Source organism: Artemia franciscana, chromosome 1 (genome assembly GCF_032884065.1).
Source record: "Artemia franciscana chromosome 1, ASM3288406v1, whole genome shotgun sequence".
Classification (NCBI taxonomy): Eukaryota; Metazoa; Arthropoda; class Branchiopoda; order Anostraca; family Artemiidae; genus Artemia; species Artemia franciscana.
The window spans coordinates 67,696,135-67,716,510 of NC_088863.1; the positions used below are offsets into that span (position 1 = coordinate 67,696,135).

Sequence of the window (20,376 nt, forward strand, 5' to 3'; positions counted from 1 at the left end):
GAAATTCAAGGATTCCTAGCGGCCAATATGTTGGTTTTAAGAAATGTATATGATGGGCACAATTAAGGTCTTCTTGGTAGAATCAGTATATAAAAAGTAACAGAAGCATTTTAAAAACAGTAACTGCATTGAAGTCCTGTTTACCATTAAAATAGCCAGCACAAAGTTTGTAGCCACAGTTTGGCTAGAACAATTTTTTAATTTCAGCAAACAAAAAAGAACAAATTAGATCTTCACCGCTCCAATTTTTCATGTTATTCTTTTAATTACAAATTTGTCCCTTTTTTGTCTTCATCGTTTAGTTGGGGAGAAATAATGTTAAGAGAAAAAATAAATTAAAAAAGGGTAGTGTTTTTTTTTCTGAAAAAGTAGCGTCATACCTTAACTGGCTTCTTTACCATTCCAGAACTGTTTTTTTTAAAGAATTTTATTACTTCCTTAAAGGATAAATAAAAAATTCTGTTTCGTACGTTTGGTACCTATAAATTTCAACAATAATTCAAAAAATGGTGATAAAGACCTTAATTTATTAAGTTTTCAAATCAGCAGCCCGACCCAAAAAGATTATTGAGAAAGTTTAACTTCGTCAAACAAATGAGTAACAGATAGATAAATTAGGTAAAGACTGATGGAGTGTGCAGCTTGACTGAACAATAAAAAATTTCTTTTATTGAGCATTGCTCAAACCTACGAGTCAGGAACTTGTGGCCTTTAGGTACATAAGAACTGGTCTATTCCCCAGATTGAAGATATGCTAATTATTTCTACATGAAAAAAATGAAAACGATCCTTTTTGCTGCCAACATACTAGTACATGGTAGAAACTTCATCATATGCTAGGATTCGCTTCGAAATGTGCTAATTCTTTGAAAGCTTTCTAATTCTAGAACAATCTAAGATATGCTAATTCTTTGAAACCTAAAAACAAACCAAACAAACTATCCTTAATGCTGTCAACATACAAGTACTTGGTAAAAACTTCATCATATACTAGACTTCACTTGTAGATATGCTAATTCTTTAAACTTAAACAAAAAAAAAAAACTATCCTTTATTCTGCCAAGATACTAAGTACTTGGTAGAAACTTCATTATAAGCTAGAATTCGCTTGGAAATGTGCTAATTCTTTGAAAGCTTTCTAATTCTAGAAAGCTTGGAGATATGCTAATTCTTTCAAACCTAAAAAAAAAACAAAAAAATATCATTTATGCTGCCAAGATACCAGTATTTGGTAGAAACTTCATCATATGTTAGAATTCACTTTCATAACATGCACAACTTAACTTCATAAAGCCATCTCGACTGAAAGTTGAAAGTCAAGTTCATGATCTAGATCTAAAAATGCCTCACACGAAATGATCAAGATATCAGTTTTAGTTTTAGCTTGGATTTTTTCTTTTTAAAAGAGAAAGGGGAATATAAAGAGAAATAAATTCTTTTTACTCCATAAATGTAGAATACTAACTTGCCACCCTTTCTGTATGCACATCAACCTCACTATACCTCAAAATCCCACTTGTCTCTTACAGCCCACCTTATTTTGTTTTGAAATCACCTTAATCTGGTTTCACCTTAAGAAAGCTCAGACAAAGATTGTGCAGGCTTGAATCTGCCTTGTTCTAATTAACATATAAGGGGATCACAAGAAATCTCGCCTTCCTGTCATTCTGAGCCAATGGCAATTTCGAAACCATAACAGTTATTAGTCAACATTAAGCTGAATAAGAAAAATTGAACAAGAATATTGTCTTTGTTTAACAATTAAGACATTCCACTCCACCAATTAGGACGGGTTTACGATATTTTAAGATTGAAAACTTCCAATTTTGGACAGTAGAACTGCCAAATGATATTTTAAACAGGGAAAAAAAGAAAAAAAGGAAATTCTACAATTCCAAAGAGCATACTTGTGCATGGTCTATGAGAATCAGTGACATCTATACTGAAGAATACTTTAAAAAATAGGCACTGAAAGTTTTGTACAGGTAATTGCGCATTAAACTCAAATGGAATAAAAGTTTTTGCTCCTCTTCGCGATTTTATTTTCTTACCAAGTAAAAGTGAAGCTAAATGGTCCCAAAAGATTTTCGACACAAGTACTGTTGTAAGCAGGCTTTAGATAATCAATTATCTTCCAAAACACTCCTTCTCAAGCACTTTCAAGTCACAATTCACTCCCCAAAAATAATAATTGTCACTTGCCAAGAAATCGTTTCGTGCCAAAAAGTTTACCATGTATTACTATAAATGATGAAATTGCCAGAGTCAGATGATTTTTTTTGGAGGAGGAGTCCTTTCCAAGTTCGAGAAGTACTGCTCTACGAATCACAAAAAAAATGTAACGAAAACAGGGCTAAAACTTTTTCTTGTACATGTCTTCAATTTCTTGACGATAGAGATCTTCAATATTTTTTCGCTTTAACTTGAATGCAGCAGTTACCAGACCTGAATCAGGAGTCCAAGGTTCTGAACAGAGGCGCATTGCTTGAGGTATCTCGAACTTTTCAAGGTTTCCTGAAAGCAGATACATGTGTACTAACAAACCACGATGTATTAAAATCTATAAAGTATAAAAATCATTATGGTTCTTTTTATTCATTTGTTTGAATTTACCATACTGCTTTAATCAAAATAAAAGCAGATAATCAGTTTTTAGAACTGTATATATGCAAAATTCAAATATTTTAACAAACAAAATCAAATTGAAAGAAAAATTTATAGCAGGCACACCAACAGAAATCAATAATAAATGAAAATTGTACTTTTATCCTATAATAAGTCAGTTTGTTAGTTAGCGTTTTTAAATGAAACCAGTCAGGATTATCGTTGTATGTTTAAAAAATGTACCTGACGAAGAGCGACAATGTTTTTATAATATTATACGTTGATGTACCTGACAAAAAACATGATGTACCGACAATGTTACATATTTTTTTTTTATAATGTACCTGACAGAAAAAAACAAATTCTTCAGTTTGATGCGAAAGTTCGTTTTATTCAATAATAATAATAAGATAGTTTTGTACTTTAATCCTTATCCGAACTCCATAAAAAAGAAAAGAAAGATTAAGGCGGATCTAGCTGTTATAACTTGGTTTGCACTCATTGTTATTGCTATTTGGTAGAATACTCCTCAGTTTAAATAATAAACAAAACAAATCCACTTTTTTTCCAAACTACATAGTTGCCCCTTCATCGCTCACTTTAGCAAGAAGCTCAAGCTTGACCCTAATATAGGCCGGGGGTCAAAGCCAGCAAAGCAGAGGTTGAACGAACTGATACCTTTTCCTTACCTACTCCCTGAATTGTACCCTTTTCCAAGGGTACATACATATAGAATACAAGTCTTTATCCAGAGTTCAGACCCAAGATTCCATTTTTTTATTCTTCATGAAAAAGCATCCTAGATTCACGACCTCACCAAAGGGCTAAAAATTCAATTTTTTATGTCCGAAGGCCAGGTACACACAAATTGAATTTTTAGAGACTTTAACAGACCATTTTTCAAAAAGTAGGGCGAGGAAGCTATTAGTAGCAAGTATAGGTGCACAGATTCCAAACTTACAGTTTCGAAAATGTTCTTAGAAAATGATTTAAGTTAATTGCCTCAGAAGATATGCTTTTCAGTCTAGAATTTTTATGCTCGATTGCACTCAACCCTTTTTTTCGTAGTGTTCCTTGGAGGTCCTTCCGAGGTTAACCTAAAATTGGCATTTAGTAGGTTAAAGGTATTTATTCTCAGGGCCATTTCTGCCTTTGCAAAATAATGCATTATGTGCTGGTTTATTCGAAGCACTCTTTCAACGGGCCATGGATACGATAGGGTTATTTTGGAAGCCCGTTAAGAGATGACTTAGGACGTTTTATTCAGGTGCCTAGGGTTGAAGACGTGTATTTTCTTTGAGTCGTTTCTTAATTCCAGATGCTCAGACATTACAAACACACGACCATGACCAAGGCTCAAAGTTCAACTGAGGTAGACAAACATCCTCCACAATTGCAGTTACCTTTGATTCCCACTGGTGCGATTTTTTTTTAACGCAAAATGGCTCAAGGATAGTGGATGTGGGAAAATCGCAATAAAAATGCTCGCAGAGAAACGTTTCACTACAGCCGTTGAAGCGCAAAGATACTATGATATATTTAAAAAGCATGTGCATAGGAATAGGCTAAATCAAATCCTACAAGCAAAGAAAAATACTCAAAGCGCTAACTTGCAATTCCCTAGGCTAACTATGCCTAATAAAAAATATGAGACTTATCTCCTTGGCTTATTTCCTTGAAAATATTACCCCAGGACTCGCCTATTAAAATTTGGACTGAAAGAACAGAATCCTTATGTTTTTTGTCAAATATTAAAGGAAAACTAATGATAAAAATGTCTAGTTTCTCAGTTACTTGCAATTTATGGTTCTACAATGCTTTCAATTTAAAATAACAGAGGCGATTTTCAACGGCTCAGCAGAAATATTTCAACGCAGCCGTTGAAATGTTGTGACGCAGAAACTTGCAGCAGAAAACAGAGGAAATTTGGCGAATTGTGCAAAAACGGCCGTTTTTGCGTGAAATCGTATAAGTGGGAACCCAGGTTTAGAGTCACTTGGGCCCCAAATACAAACTCCTATTTTTAAAGAGAAAGAAAGATTTGTTACGCACCTCAACACCGTATCTATAGGGATTGAAGGGGTATTTTGAACCGGATTATCCGGTAGAATCTTTCTAAAATAAAGCACCCGATTCCCGAAGACTAAACCCGAAGACTAAAGACCTGGAGAGCATAGGAATAATGTTGAAACATTATTCATTGATTTAGTGCGGTAACAAGCTGAGGAGTAAATCTGGTTGTATTGGTTCGTAACGTCCTATTTTGTAGTTATTAAAATTTTACTATTTTATTTGCATTGAAATGTACTGAAAAGATTCTTTTAATAAAAAGATGGAAAAAATATTAAAGGGTGTCTACAGGATGAATGAAAATTGATATGAATAAAGGTTAGGTTCTAGGGGTTTACTCACCCACCCCTCCCTGGGGATAATACCCCCTTGAAAAATGTCACCTAAACCCCCCCCCCCCCCAAAAAAAAAAAATCTTAATTCTTAAGTACATAAAGTGTAAAGTACTCCTAATGTTAACCAATAATGCACCTATGTCATACAAAATCGAACTGTACCTAGTTAAAAGACGTTTAAAAAATGTTACAAATTGCGTAAGGGGGATTATGAACAAAAGGTAGCCGGCCTTCCCCCCCCCCCCCCAGTATTTAACCCACGAAAAATAATGCCCCCCATGGAAAATAAGGCTTTTCAAATTTGAAAATTTTATTTGAGTTTTGTGTTTTTATATCCCATAGGGGAAGGAAAATTGGTACTTGTGTATTATGCGCCACTCAAGTTTACTCTGTGTAAAACTCGAAAACAAATCGGTTTCTTCGTTAGTTTCTTTTACCTTAGCCGTGAGACAGGACCAAGACAAGTGACAAAATAGATGGGATATATATAATTTGGGCTATATATTTGCACATAAGATGAGGGAGGGGGGGTTAAAGTATTTGGATAGTTAAAAGTTAGAAAACAATTCTTACTTCATAGTATACAGAATAATTATACCTAACATACTTCGCATGTAGAACCACTATAATTACCCCCCCCCCCCCCAATGTGCAAATATATAGCCCAAATTTGTTTCTAAAGTAACGAAGAAACTAATGAAGAGACCGGTTTGTATAATACACAAGTACAGGAATTTTTCAGAGCCGGATTTCACGGTATTATTCTAAAAAAAATAATCAGATATTAAATTGAAAAACAAATTTTTTCAACAGAGAGTAAGGAGCAACATCAAATCTTGACACGTTACCTCTTCATTTCCTCTTTGAAGGAAACACTTTAGTGGCAAAAAGTAATTTTGTTTGATTCCCCATTCAACGTTTTAAGGCTATTCAAACTTAATAAGGAGAATATAGTCCTAGGCTACAAAATGTCAGAAGAACAATGCAGCTTATGTGTACTACAGGACAGAAATCAGATAGAAATTAAAGTAAGCTTGAAAACTCAATTAAGCAGGATTAAATATTACTATTAAAAAATATTAAATATTAAATATAAAAAATATTATATATTATTATATATTATAAAAATATTAATATTATATATTATAAAAATATATATATTATTAAAATATTATATAAAAATATTAAATATTGATATTAAATATTAAAAAATATTAAATATTACGTTTTTTCCAGTAACATAAGAAAGTGCTTTAACTCTTCTTTATTTCTTACGCAATACTATAGCGCACCTGTAACAGTATAGTACACCTATATGCTATGTTACATAGATACGGAATGTTATCTAAAAGACGGAGGTGCATGTTACGTAATAGTGTTTATAAGAGATGCTAGTGTCTGTTACATAAAAGTTTCTTTGATTCTTTAAATAACCTTCATGGGCCTACCAAATCAGGTTTTCTTTGGTTGTTATGAACTAGGCTTCAAGTGTTACATTATAGAAAGTTACATTACATAAGTCTGACCGTTCACCCACCTCAGTGCGCTCAAATGGGTCAATTACCGTTGAAAGTACTTTTGCTTTGCAAACAATGACCCAATTCATTTGTTGTTTTGATCATGGCTACAGCGAGCTGCAGTCTAGAACGAAACGCAGCCCATAGTTACAAAAAAAATTGGGGGGGGGATGAATCCGGAAAAACCCTCAGATACGGCCTTGTATGGAAGTTAAAGGCCCTCCTCCCAGAAAAACAAGAAAATGCACTTTTTTTGCATGGGTGGCACTAATTTTGCCTAATTTTTTTTTATAACAGGCATGAATTAAAGGGTGAAGCCAATCTATGACACAGATCTTTATGATTTACCGGTTATATCACTTTAATATTGCCAGTTACTCTGCTTGTCAGCTTCCATATAAAAAAAAAGTAACATTTAAAAGAATTATAAAAACGTATAAGAAAGGGTAGTTCTTCTATTTGGGCCAAGAACGTTGTTTACATACATGAGAGGACTTACTTTTCTTAGCATATTCCTGTAGTAATTTTAAAACTTCCTTTTCAACGACTTTATTCTTACATAAATTTTCCAATTTGGGTGCACCGTTTTCTTGTGCTGCGATCTCATTTAGCTTCTTGGCGTTAGGAAGAATCAACGCTACTGGATAGGAATGGCGTGGATCTGCATAGACACATATATTTTCAACCAAAGGACAACCTTTCAGCTCAGATTCGACTTTTCCTAAGGAAATGTATTCACCAGCTTGCAGTTTGACCAGATCTTTCTTTCGGTCTAAAAGTTAAAATAAATGAATAAGAAAAAAAACAACAAAAAAACAAACAAACAAAAAGCCATCCAAAGATAAACATAACTACTCATTTTGGTTTTTACCTCGCACATCTCTGTGTCTACATAAAAATTTATTTGTTTCGAAAAAAAGAAAATGAACGACGAACATTTACCAGAGAAAGCCCAAAATATACTACTTACTTTATTTAACCTATATCTTAAAGAAGGCTATACTCTTGAGTGTTTATATGCATTTTGTTATGTTTTCACGAGTTGTACAAAAATTTCAGGGTGGGTGGGATGTCAAAACCCCGTAGCCTCCCTTCCCCACCCCTTAAGTTGGTAAAACACATAAAAAAAAGATAATTGGGCTTCCTTCAATTTGGGCTATACATTTAGCCCAATTGAATATATATGCAGAGTAACTGAACCTAACACATTTTGCATTAAGACCCGGCATACTCTACGTTTACATATATGTATATATACATATAAAGTATACGTATATATAAAAAGTATAGTAGTTCTGCATGCAAAACGTGTTAAGTATAATTATTCGGTGTATTATGAAGTAAGAATTGTTATCTAACTTCATACTGGCCAAATAGTTTACCCCTACCTTCCAAATGTACAAGTATATGTCCCTATACAAATATAAATACATATGTTCAAAACCCGAGCCCCCCACCCCACCCCTTAAGTTGATAAAATACATAAAAAACAAAGGATAATTGGGATTGTTACAAAAGCTATTCAGAGAGAACAGTTTAGTTTCGTTCCCAACTCACTGCGTAGTTAGACTTAAAACTGAATAAAACAAGGCCTTAGATGCAGGTTGGAAACATTTGTAGTTTTCTTAGACATGAAATCGACACCAAACCGAGTTGATTTGGAAAGAGCAGGGGGAGTTGAAATACCATTAGAACATACAAACTCGATTTATAGATTCTTGAGCCGGCGTGTGGTTAGGGTAGGTGCTGGTGGATATAGCAACAATTTTCAGCTCGCTAATGATATAGGTTTACCCAGGAAGTTGTTTTAAGCACTAGGCTGTTTTAACATTGTAGCGATTTGAATCAGTCAAATATCGTTGGGCATTCAACGTATATATATATATATATATATATATATATATATATATATATATATATATATATATATATATATATATATATATATATATATATATATATATATATATTGCAGACGATATTCCATTGGTTACTTCCAGGTTACAACCAGATTACTCCATTGGTTACTATGAGTGCCCAGGTATAACACCAGTTAATGTTATAGCATTTTTAGGATGGTACGGTGAAAAGTGTTTTGAAGTAAGGATAATGTGCGTTTCCTCATATTCAAGGGTGGCGAGGATAATAGCCTGACTACTGATTACTCCATTGGTTACTGTGAGTGCCCAGGTATAACACCAGTTAATGATATAGCATTTTTAGGATGGTACGGTGAAAAGTGTTTTGAAGTAAGGATAATGTGCGTTTCCTCATATTCAAGGGTGGCGAGGATAATAGCCTGACTACTGATTACTCCATTGGTTACTGTGAGTGCCCAGGTATAACACCAGTTAATGATATAGCATTTTTAGGATGGTACGGTGATAAGTGTTTTGTAGTAAGGATAATGTGCATTTCCTCATATTCAAGGGTGGCGAGGATAATAGCCTGACTACTGATTACTCCATTGGTTACTGTGAGTGCCCAGGTATAACACCAGTTAATGATATAGCATTTTTAGGATGGTACGGTGAAAAGTGTTTTGTAGTAAGGATAATGTGCATTTCCTCATATTCAAGGGTGGCGAGGATAATAGCCTGACTCTAAAAGATGACTGGTTTAGGCAGACTGACCAATTAAGAGATTATTTAAATATTTTCACTGATGATTCTAAGTGGGAGAGGGCTGTATATTGTGCACTAGTGATTCCCTGTATGTCATTATCTTGCAGTTAAAAGTTACCACAGAATATGTGTCTTTTCAATTGAAATGATACCCATTTCCAAGGCACTTGATTTAATTAAGTGAAATGAACAGTGATGAGGTTGACAATTTGCTCTGACTCTGCGTCTGCTCTGTTATACACGATGAATGAACATAACCCTAGTCTCAAGATAATATGAAGTGTTCATAATATTACTAGATCAGTGGAAATCTATTTAATGATAGATTTACAATGTATTCTATCCTATGGGGTGCAATGATTACATTTAAACTTGTGCTATTGGTAATTGTGCTAATAAGGCGCCACCTAATGATCTGGTACACGTTATCAGACCCTTCAGATTTTTGACAGGCTATGCTAAAACCAATTTAGTATTGAATACGTGGGGGAGAGGTAACTCCACTTATTGGGGTAACTGTAATGATTAGTTATTTTCAGTTCTTAATGATGGTCTTTTACCCTTTTTTTTTTTTTTACAAAGATATCCATTGAAGGACAGTCAAACGTGGGCCTGTCAAAACGCCATGTCCTTATTGAGCAATTTTAGACGAAAGTGCAAACCTGTATAATAATTTATGATGTTTGGGTTATCTTATAAGCAAGTACACTAGGCAAAACGTTTTTTTCCTCCAGCCTAAATAACAATTCAAAAGTTGATTGGTCTAGTGTCAAATTTTCAATACGTAATTTAAGCATCATGTGGCTTTATTTGAAATCCAAGTGATAACAAGTGATTGCACGTATATGAGTAGTTGATTCGCTCAAACGTAAACCAAAGAAAAACCACTAGTCTAACAAACCAAGAAGTCTCTCGCACGTCAGTTGTAAAATCAATTTGAACAATTTTGCTGCAAAATGATTGGAAAGACCAAGAGGCAGAGGAATAATAAAAAGTATATAATAGAAAATAATAGATAATAGAAAATGAGTAAAAAACAGAAAAACCTAATAATAATAATAGGTTTGATACTCAAGATATACTAGTGCAAGAAAAGACTGGTTTCTTCTGTTTTTACTGCTTCCCCGTCCCCGCCATGACCTTTTTAGCTACGTTAGGTGGCCTCGGAATTTGGCTTGCACATACTTGTCAAGATCATGTCACATTCACATTTTTTCCGGTCTTCTTAAAGTTCATCATTCACAAGATTATGAAATCATTCCAAGTTGAATAAGAAAAAAAAAAAAATTTTCACGAAAATTTTGTAAGTAGAAAATCCCACTTCAAGGATTACAATACTAGCAGAACATTTAACCTCTCCAGCGTTGTCAATTCGATAGACTGAAAAACCACCAGACACATACGTGACAAAAAAAGTTTAAAGGACTTCTTCTTTTGCCCTTATAATAATAGTGGTCTAAATTTTATGTGTGGCAATTTGCGTTCGTTTTAGGTTCAACTTATTATATGGCTTTAGCTCTGCGGTGATTTAGGCGTCAAAACTTTTTTTTAAGTACTAGTACGCTTTTAATTTTCTTGGATACCATTTTTTTCAAATTATTGCCAAAAAAAAACAAGTCACATATCTTGTTCTCAAGAACCTATACAATAAATCAAAATATATATCCAAAGAAAACATCTTTATTTTCCAAAAAAAACGTAGCAAAATAAAATTAAAACAGACGTCGCTGAATCTCAAATCGATAAGTAACTTTTTACTACACAATAACTACTTTCCCGAGCATTTGGTACATACTTTCTTTTTTCAATAGTTCTTTTTGTGACCCCATTGGAGGAGAAAGTTGAATCTCTGGTAGGGCAATTTGGAAACAATTTTCTAGGGTATTTCCCAAATTTCTTTTTTTGAAGGTTAGGAAAACCTTTTTTCCAAACCCTTTTCTCAACACCATAACGAAGGGAAAGGCAAGAGCGTAAGTACATGTTACAGTTATAAATATCTTCGTTGTGTATTCTGTTTATTTTACTTCTCTAAGTTGTTTTATGACGGCGTATCATTTCAGAAGAACTTGAATTTCGTGTGAACAGCTTGTACTGATTGAAGAAATATTACATATATTGCTATAATATTTCACAGTTGTTTTCCAAACATATTTTGCTTTTGAGGAACTGCTTTTTAAAAAAAGGATCTAAAGGGACTGGGATACAGCACTCCCTGAAATGGGGCCAGGAAAGTAGGTCAAGTTTTTTTCTGACCAATTTGAAATTTATATGCATAAGTCATGTATATTAATGTACAGTGCTAGGCTTATCCCCCTCCCCCCGTGGGAAGCTCCTCCCACATACGAAATTGAGCAGCTACAGAGAAAATATGACAAATAAAAACAATGAAGAAAATAAGGAATAATATTTCCAATCCTGATATCCCGATATTCCAAAATATTGGCAGAATGTGTGGTGTAGACAAATTTTAGCATTTATTTTTTCACTTCTGTCTTATTTTAATTTTTCTTTTCCTGTTTCTAAGAGGCTGAGTTATTATAGCAGAAAAAGATGAAGTTTAACACTAGGGACATGGGGATGATATCAGCCCCAAGGGCAACTCATTAGATATTTTTTAACAAAACAGATATCTAAAAATTTAATTCGATATTATAGGGGTTAGAGGTGGGCCGGATAGCAGAAAAAGAACCGAGAGGGATGCTGATTGCTCCAACAGCTTTTGGCCTTTGAAAATGACAACAAAACTATCAATTTTCAGTCGAATGATCCCATACCGAGTTTATAAAATAGCCCCTTTCATTTGAAATGGATGGGAAAAAATCTTTGGCACTTCTGTGGCTCTTTTGGGGCTGCATTTTGAGGGGATCCACTATTTTATATATATATATATATATATATATATATATATATATATATATATATATATATATATATATATATATATATATATATATATATATATATATATATATATATATATAAATAAGTTGTCTGTCTGTCTGTGGATGGATGGATCAGGTGACGTCACCTGAAAAAACTGGATCAGGTGACGTCAAAACTGAAAAAACTAAAAAAAGGCAAAAACTACAAAAAAAACTAAAAACTAATAAAAAAAATAAAAAAGCTAAAAAACTAAAAAAACTAAAAAAAGGCAAAAACTACAAAAAAAACTAAAAACTAATAAAAAAGCTAAAAAACTAAAAAAACTAAAAAAAGGCAAAAACTACAAAAAAAACTAAAAACTAATAAAAAAAATAAAAAAGCTAAAAAACTAAAAAAACTAAAAAAACTAAAAAAGGTAAAAAACTAAAAAAACTAAAAACTAAAAAAAACTAAAAAAAAGGAAAAAACTGAAAAATAAGCTAAAATAAAGGTAAAAACAAATAAAAAACTAAAAAAAAAACTGAAAAAACTAAAAAAAGGCAAAAACTACAAAAAAAACTAAAAACTAAAAAAAAAGTAAAAAAGCTAAAAAACTAAAAAAACTAAAAAAAGGTAAAAAACTAAAAAAAATAAAAAAAAACTAAAAAAAAGGAAAAAACTGAAAAATAAGCTAAAATAAAGGTAAAAACCAATAAAAAACTAAAAAGAAAAAAAGGAAAAAACTAAAAAAAATTTTCATCTAAAAAACTAAAAAAAACTAAAAAAGGTAAAAACTAAAAGAACTAAAAAAGAAAAAAATAAATGACGAAAGAGAAAGCGACCAGGACAAAAGGAATGTTCGATTAGCAATCAACAAAGCACCGGGACACAGGGAGTATAAATGACGACCAGGACATAAGTAAAAAAAAAAAACTATCTATATATATAAAAATAAGTTGTCTGTGGATCTGTGGATCGTGGATCAGGTGACGTCACCTGAAAAAACTGGATCAGGTGACGTCAAAACTGAAAAAACTAAAAAAAGGCAAAAACTACAAAAAAAACTAAAAACTAATAAAAAAAATAAAAAAGCTAAAAAACTAAAAAAACTAAAAAAAGGCAAAAACTACAAAAAAAACTAAAAACTAATAAAAAAGCTAAAAAACTAAAAAAACTAAAAAAAAGGCAAAAACTACAAAAAAACTAAAAACTAATAAAAAAAATAAAAAAGCTAAAAAACTTAAAAAAACTAAAAAAAGGTAAAAAACTAAAAAAACTAAAAACTAAAAAAAACTAAAAAAAAGGAAAAAACTGAAAAATAAGCTAAAATAAAGGTAAAAACCAATAAAAAACTAAAAAAAAACTGAAAAAACTAAAAAAAGGCAAAAACTACAAAAAACTAAAAACTAATAAAAAAAGTAAAAAAGCTAAAAAACTAAAAAAACTAAAAAAACTAAAAAAAACTAAAAAAGGTAAAAAACTAAAAAAAATAAAAAATAAAAAAAAAATAAAAAAAAAGGAAAAAACTGAAAAATAAGCTAACATAAAGGTAAAAACCAATAAAAAACTAAAAAGAAAAAAAGGAAAAAACTAAAAAAAATTTTCATCTAAAAAACTAAAAAAAACTAAAAAAGGTAAAAACTAAAAGAACTAAAAAAGAAAAAAATAAATGACGACACTCAAAGAGAAAGCGACCAGGACAAAAGGAATGTTCGATTAGCAATCAACAAAGCACCGGGACACAGGGAGTATAAATGACGACCAGGACATAAGTAAAAAAAAAAATTAACAAAACTAAAAAGAAGGTAAAAACTACAAAAAAACTAAAAAGAAAAAAAAACTAAAAACTAATAAAAAAAATAAAAAATCTAAAAATCTAAATAAACTAAAAAAGAAAAAAAAGGAAAAAAATAAAGGAGAAAAACAAAACTAAAAAACGAATGTATATACAGACCGGTACACCGGGATACAAATGACGACCGGGACACAGGGAATATAAATGACGACCGGGACACAGGGACACAACTACAACGGGGACACCGGGGGAAACAGGGGGATATAAATGACGACCGGGACAAAAAAACTAAAAAGAAAAAAAAACTAAAAACTAATAAAAAAACTAAAAAATCTAAAAATCTAAATAAGCTAAAAAAGAAAAAAAAAGGAAAAAAATAAAGGAGAAAAACAAAACTAAAAAACGAATGTATATACAGACCGGGACACCGGGATACAAATGACGACCGGGACACAGGGAATATAAATGACGACCGGGACACAGGGACACAACTACAACGGGGACACCGGGGGAAACAGGGGGATGTAAATGACGACCGGGACACTGGGACAGGGAATGGTCGATTAGCAATCACCATCAACAAAGCTCAAGGGCAATCATTAGAATCATGAGGTATAGATCTGAATACAGATTGTTTTCCCATGGACCATTATATGTTGCATGTTCAAGAGTCGGTAAACCTGACAATCTATTTATATGCAAAGACAATGGGACAGCAAAGAATGTTGTATATTCGCAAGTTTTACGTAGTTAAAACCATATATATATATATATATATATATATATATATATATATATATATATATATATATATATATATATCTATCTATATTCACAGGTGGGACATAGGGACACAACTACAATGGCGCGTAACTATTATGGCGCGTAACGACTTACGCGCGCGGGGGGGCTTGGGGGGGGCGCGAAGCGCCCCCACCAACTAGGTGTTGGGGTGGCGCGAAGCGCCACCCCAACAGCTAGTATATATATATATATATATATATATATATATATATATATTTTTCTTTTTCCATTGGATCACCCTAGCCCAAAGTTTCATATAAGTTCCAGGCCAATCGTAAATTTTTTTACTTCCTTTGTTAGAGGAGGGACCAAACTCATTTCAGTTTCACGCCACAGGACTCCCAAGATGAAACATCCTCCCGATCTTTCCACTATAAAACATATTTGTTAAGTATTGACAGTTACTTAAAGACCCAAGAACTACAATAAACTTAAGACCCAAGAACTACAGTAAGTAGGAAAATAGTCGACAAAGACTCGCGTGTCAGAATTTCCGGCAAGTATACAAAAATTCTTTACCTCTTTTGCTTTTGTCGGTGTCTCTTTTATCTAAAATCTAAATTTTGCGGCAAATGTGCGTTATATGAAAGGCATATAGTGAGAAAATTTTAAATAGATTAGTTCAAAAACTTTAGACGAGAGGTCCAATGTACGGAGTCACCCCCGTGGAGTTTCGCTCCTCTCTCCCCTACCTACTTGTTCGTAGTTTGACTAAAATATTAATCACAAACCTATAATTTGGAACGTTCCATCTTCATGTACCACGCCAATATCACCAGTTTTGAACCATCTTCTCCCGTTTTCTTCATAAAAGTCTTCCCTTGTTTTTTCCTTCTGCTTAAAATATCCAAGAGCAACATTGTCGCCACCTAGTTTAAAAAAGATAACATTACTGTGAAGAATCTCTTCAATGAGCCCAGATTGATAAAATGTCCTGATTGAAAAAGTTTTTTTCTTAAATTAATCTTTTCATGTGTATTATTTACTTTTAGTCATTTTGTTTTTTTCTTTTGTATCTGATTATTCTTTGCTTTTTGCTGTCCTGAGGATTTGTGTCCAAATGAATCAATGAGGATTGTCCAAATGAATCAATCAAAGAAGCTGTCCTTTCTATTCTTGGAATTCCAATACTTAACTTTTTTTCTCTTTTACTATTAATGTGTTTTTTTCTTATTATCTTTTTAAGCAGAAAGAGTTCGCTATCCAATCCAAAGTTACAAATATAAGCCAAATATATAACGTCAACCATTTCTTCCCTTTTATTGGAATACTGCATAAGATAATTTTTATTTTTAAGAAATGCACACTATGCATGCACAATTTTTGTTATATGTGCCATTCTATATTATTCCAGTTAAATGAAACTGAAAACAGGATTTTCCGCATGAATGTATAGAGTAGATCAAACTTAAATCAGACAGAAATTGTCCTAAACGAGCAGGGCTGCGGCTTTCTGAATCCCTAATTTGTAAAATGAAGTTTAGCAATTATTTTTTTCATTGTTTTCTGTGAATGATTGGGCTGGTGTAGGTGCATTTGCTTTACACAGAAAACTATTCAGGTCAATTTTTTCAGACATAAGGTAAATAAAAATCTATAATTACCAGCCGGCTATTTCTGCTATATTAGCAGTGCAATCAGTCAGAAGAAGCATAAAAAAACCGCAGGGTATACTCCCTTGTGGGGACAAGAGCAAAATTGGCTTACCCCTGCTATAAACACAAAATTAGAATCCCCCCCCCACAAAAAAACTATCCCTGATAGTTCCACCTCGATCCCTCAACCGTCAGATAAAACGGACACGACTTTTTTTTCTTCGTAACAAATGCAGCTTTTAAGCAGAAAATAATACACTCTAAACACTTTAATTTTTAACAGCAGATAAAAGGCCTAACACCGTAGTGGCACAACGTCACAAACCTGTAGCTTCGAGATTATGAGTGCTAGCAGATTTACAACTAAATGGAACAGTATATGATGCTGCGCCATTTGAACGAATTTTGTTTCTGTTAAGTTTTTTGGTAATAACTGATATAATAAAAATAAATAAAAGAATACATTCAACTAAAGGGTTTTTCGAAACGCAGGTTTTCTTTTGGTGCACAGATACTTGCCCATTCTTTGCATAAAAATATAGTATGCTTTCAGTAAAGTGTCTCCAAGCCGTCCCTTTCCTCTTAGAGTAAGACTTTGGAAAAGAATGATTTACGGCCTCCTAGGTCGTAAGATTAATCTTGAGTTGATTTTTGGCTATCTCATCCTATTTGCAAATTATCTGAGGAATTTGTTCATTCACAGTTGCGACGTCGCAGAGTTCTGCATCGACGATTTACTACATTCAATCAATTTTTTTTAAATTTAATCGTATTTAGATTAAAATTGTTTTAAGCAGAGTCAAAACCAAAAAATGCACTAAAAAGTGCTAATTTTCTGACATGACAGTTGAGTGACAGTTGACATGACAGTGTTATATTGCAAGTTCCATTGGGAAGATGAATTAAAACTTGCTAAAATAATTTGCTAAAATAAAGTGAATTTACTACTACTACTACTACTAACAACTCACAGAAGCACCAAGCTGCCTGAGGCGAACACTGATACACACGCTCCTCCTCCATCTCAATCCCACCTCCAAGAAGTTTTTATTTCCCTTAAATCTTTCCTTTCGACATCCTCTCACTCCATTCAGGAATCACCAGTTTTTCATTGCATCTGTAATGTAATATATCTTACCAACATGAATTTCCCCTCGTGGTGAGGGTTTGTCACTCACTAAATAACCGCCTTCCTCCCAAGACACTAATTTGATATCACAGCAAACAAGGGGTGAGCCAACTTTACCAACGGATCTATCTTCAATGTCCATGATACAAGCACCTAAAATATAAAAAATGCAGAAGAAATGATAGAAAAAAAAACACAAACAGTTAATGTAAGAAAATATACGGCTAAAGTCGATACCAGGAAAAAAAAAGAAGGAAGAATCATATTTTTTCGGAAAATAAATAGCTAACAAACGAAAAAAAAAACAAATCAATAAGTAGAGAAATTCTTACAAAACACTAGGCTCAATTCTGGTGGGTGACAATCACAAACAACCTCTTACAAAATAAATGCATACAGAGAATATCGAGGGGTCAGTCTAAAAAAATCAAACGTGTTACATAAAATTATAGTAGCTATTCTTACCCTATTCTTATTTTTTCGGAAAATAAATATCTAACAAACGAAAAATACAAATCAATAAGTAGAGAAATTCTTACAAAACACTAGGCTCAATTCTGGTGGGTGACAATCACAAACAACCTCTTACAAAATAAATGCATACAGAGAATATCGAGGGGTCAGTCTAAAAAAAATCAAACGTGTTACATAGAATTATAAGAGCTATTCTTACCCTATTCTTCTTAGATACACGGCACGTTACATCCTGGATATATTACCCAAACATATTGTGCTACATACTAAAAGGAAGGCTTTCTGATCCAGAAATGGGTCGGAAGGTTTTTCCGACATGGTTTTGCCATAGCTTTTTATGTATCAAAAGTACAAAAGGGGTATAAACTCAAACTATTCAAGCAAGACCTTTGGGTAATTTTAACTTTTTCTGAGGTCCCGCTACACCAAATCCTTGACACTAATTTCATCAAGTGCCCGAGACAAGAGTGGTACTCAAGACCAGTTACCTGGCGCCCCCAAAAAATCTTACAATAAACAAAATAACTTTTTGATGGTCCATCGAGACGACAACAGTGAGTTGACATGAAAATAGTTTTTCAATTTAAAATCAATCAATTTCAGGAAACAGGAAAGTTGATTGAGTCCTTTGAAACGATTTGAGTTGATTATTGGAACGAAGAAGCTGGTCCATTACTTTGTTATTTTTTCTTCACAACTTGTCTGCCATTTCGTAGCTTATAAAAGTGAACTGATGTTGATGAAATTGATTATAAAATTGGACAGGTCATACATACGAGGGGATTGGAAACAATTTTGTATACCCTAGAATTCAAGACCTCGAACTTGCTGCTACAAGAGCTGCTTAGCACTGCTATTAGAGCCTTTCGCTACTTATTCAAGAATAAAAGTTCTATGTATCGTCAAAAACAGCAAAGCAATTACCTAACAAAAACTGTTTATTACTACAGTTACCGCTGCTGTAAAAACTCATCACAAGTCGGTGAGTCGGCCATCAAACAGGCAAACACTTTCTAATTCCTCTTTGATAAGAACAAAGCAAAAACAATAAATAAAAAGAATTAAGTTAAAGAATGAAATTATAGAAGATTAAATTAAATTATTATGATGCGAATTGATTACACTTTTTACATTCCGAGAAGTAACTACGGCTTATGGATGATTTATATAGCATCATTCAACGTATTCTATTTGATTAAACCGGCACCTCTCCTGGTCCCGTATAACCAAGCAGAGATCCATGTCACTGCGCCACTGTAGGGTCATCCAACTTTTCAGTACAAGGAAATGACGGATTATTTCTATATTAACATAGATATTCTTTTGCTTTCCTTCTTTCCTGCCTACTCTAAGCAATACCTTTTCTGAGAAGTTTCAGACATTCTTCCTACATCGTTTCAACTTTACGTTTTCTTAGCTGAGGCATTAAAAAAAGAAGAAGAAAAGAATTCAAGCAACAAATTTTCTAATTCAAAAACTCGACAAATTTTTTGACACTTCCCGTGCATTTGCACCAATACCCATTTGAAATTGGGGCGACTCTGGCTAAGCTTACAGAGTCATACCACTAACTTCCTCTCCAAACCAAATAACCCGCTACACTAGGACTCAAGCCCTTGCCCTTATGGATACAGGATTGCAAGTCCAGCACGCCAAAACTTAAATGACAAGTATTTCTTTCATAAAGTGTGAGCGTTTTATACATTGTTGAAATCAAAGTTGTGGAGGGTGTTTAAATTTATACATTTGAGAGCCCACGATTGGACCTAAGGGATTGCTTCTCCTTGTAATTTCGGTCATGGTCACAGAAAACCAAAATTGTGGTATAGACTGCATAAAGGCTTTGGATGTCATACGCTACATTTAGGTTCTTCATTTATAAGAGGATAAACTCAATTTCGCATCATATTTTCAAAATTAGGTAGCAAATACTAAAGATAGAAATGGGGCCACAATTAGTGATAAGGAAAAAGTTAAAGAAAGATGGGTGGAACATTTTGAGAATGTGCTAAACCGAGACACAGTTGCAGGAAAAGATATAGATGAAAATGAAAAAATTTGAGATACCTTGGATGTGAAGGAAGATTTGTTTAGTGAGGAAGAATTAGCGACAGTACTAAAAGGATTAAAAAATAATAAGGCTCCAGGTGCTGATAGTATGATTAATGAGTTTCTTAAATAGAGTGGCTCTGAGGTTAGGAATAAGCTACTGAAGATTATAAACATGATTTTTGAAAAAGGGGAAGTACCCAATGATTTTAGGAAAACCTTAATTAAACCATTGTATAAGAAAGGTGATAAGAGTGAGTGTTGTAATTATCGAGGCATTAGTCTGGTCTCTATAGGTAGCAAATTACTGAGTAATATGATGATTTTACTCAGTAATATGACTGAGGACTGAGAGATGCTGTAGACAAAGTTTTAAGGGAAGAACAATGCGGTTTTAGAAAAGGTAGAGGATGTGTCGACCAAGTTTTCACTCTTAGGTTAATAATTGAGAAGTCCCTTCGTTGTCAAACACCTTTGGTCCTCAGTTTTATCGATTATGAGAAAGCTTTCGATTATGT

The 20,376-nt window shown here is 33.1% G+C and overlaps 1 protein-coding gene across 1 annotated transcript in view; it reads right to left on the reverse strand.

Annotated features, from left to right (window-relative positions):
* Positions 1-1,219: 1,219 nt before the first annotated feature.
* LOC136033179 (long-chain-fatty-acid--CoA ligase 4-like) overlaps positions 1,220-20,376 on the reverse strand; it is a gene marked incomplete in the record, with an annotated part of 65,913 nt that continues 46,756 nt past the window's right edge. Inside the window, 4 exon segments of the mRNA XM_065713879.1 lie at positions 1,220-2,514; positions 7,026-7,298; positions 15,343-15,480; positions 17,345-17,488. Coding sequence (XP_065569951.1) covers positions 2,354-2,514; positions 7,026-7,298; positions 15,343-15,480; positions 17,345-17,488 — 716 coding nt within the window.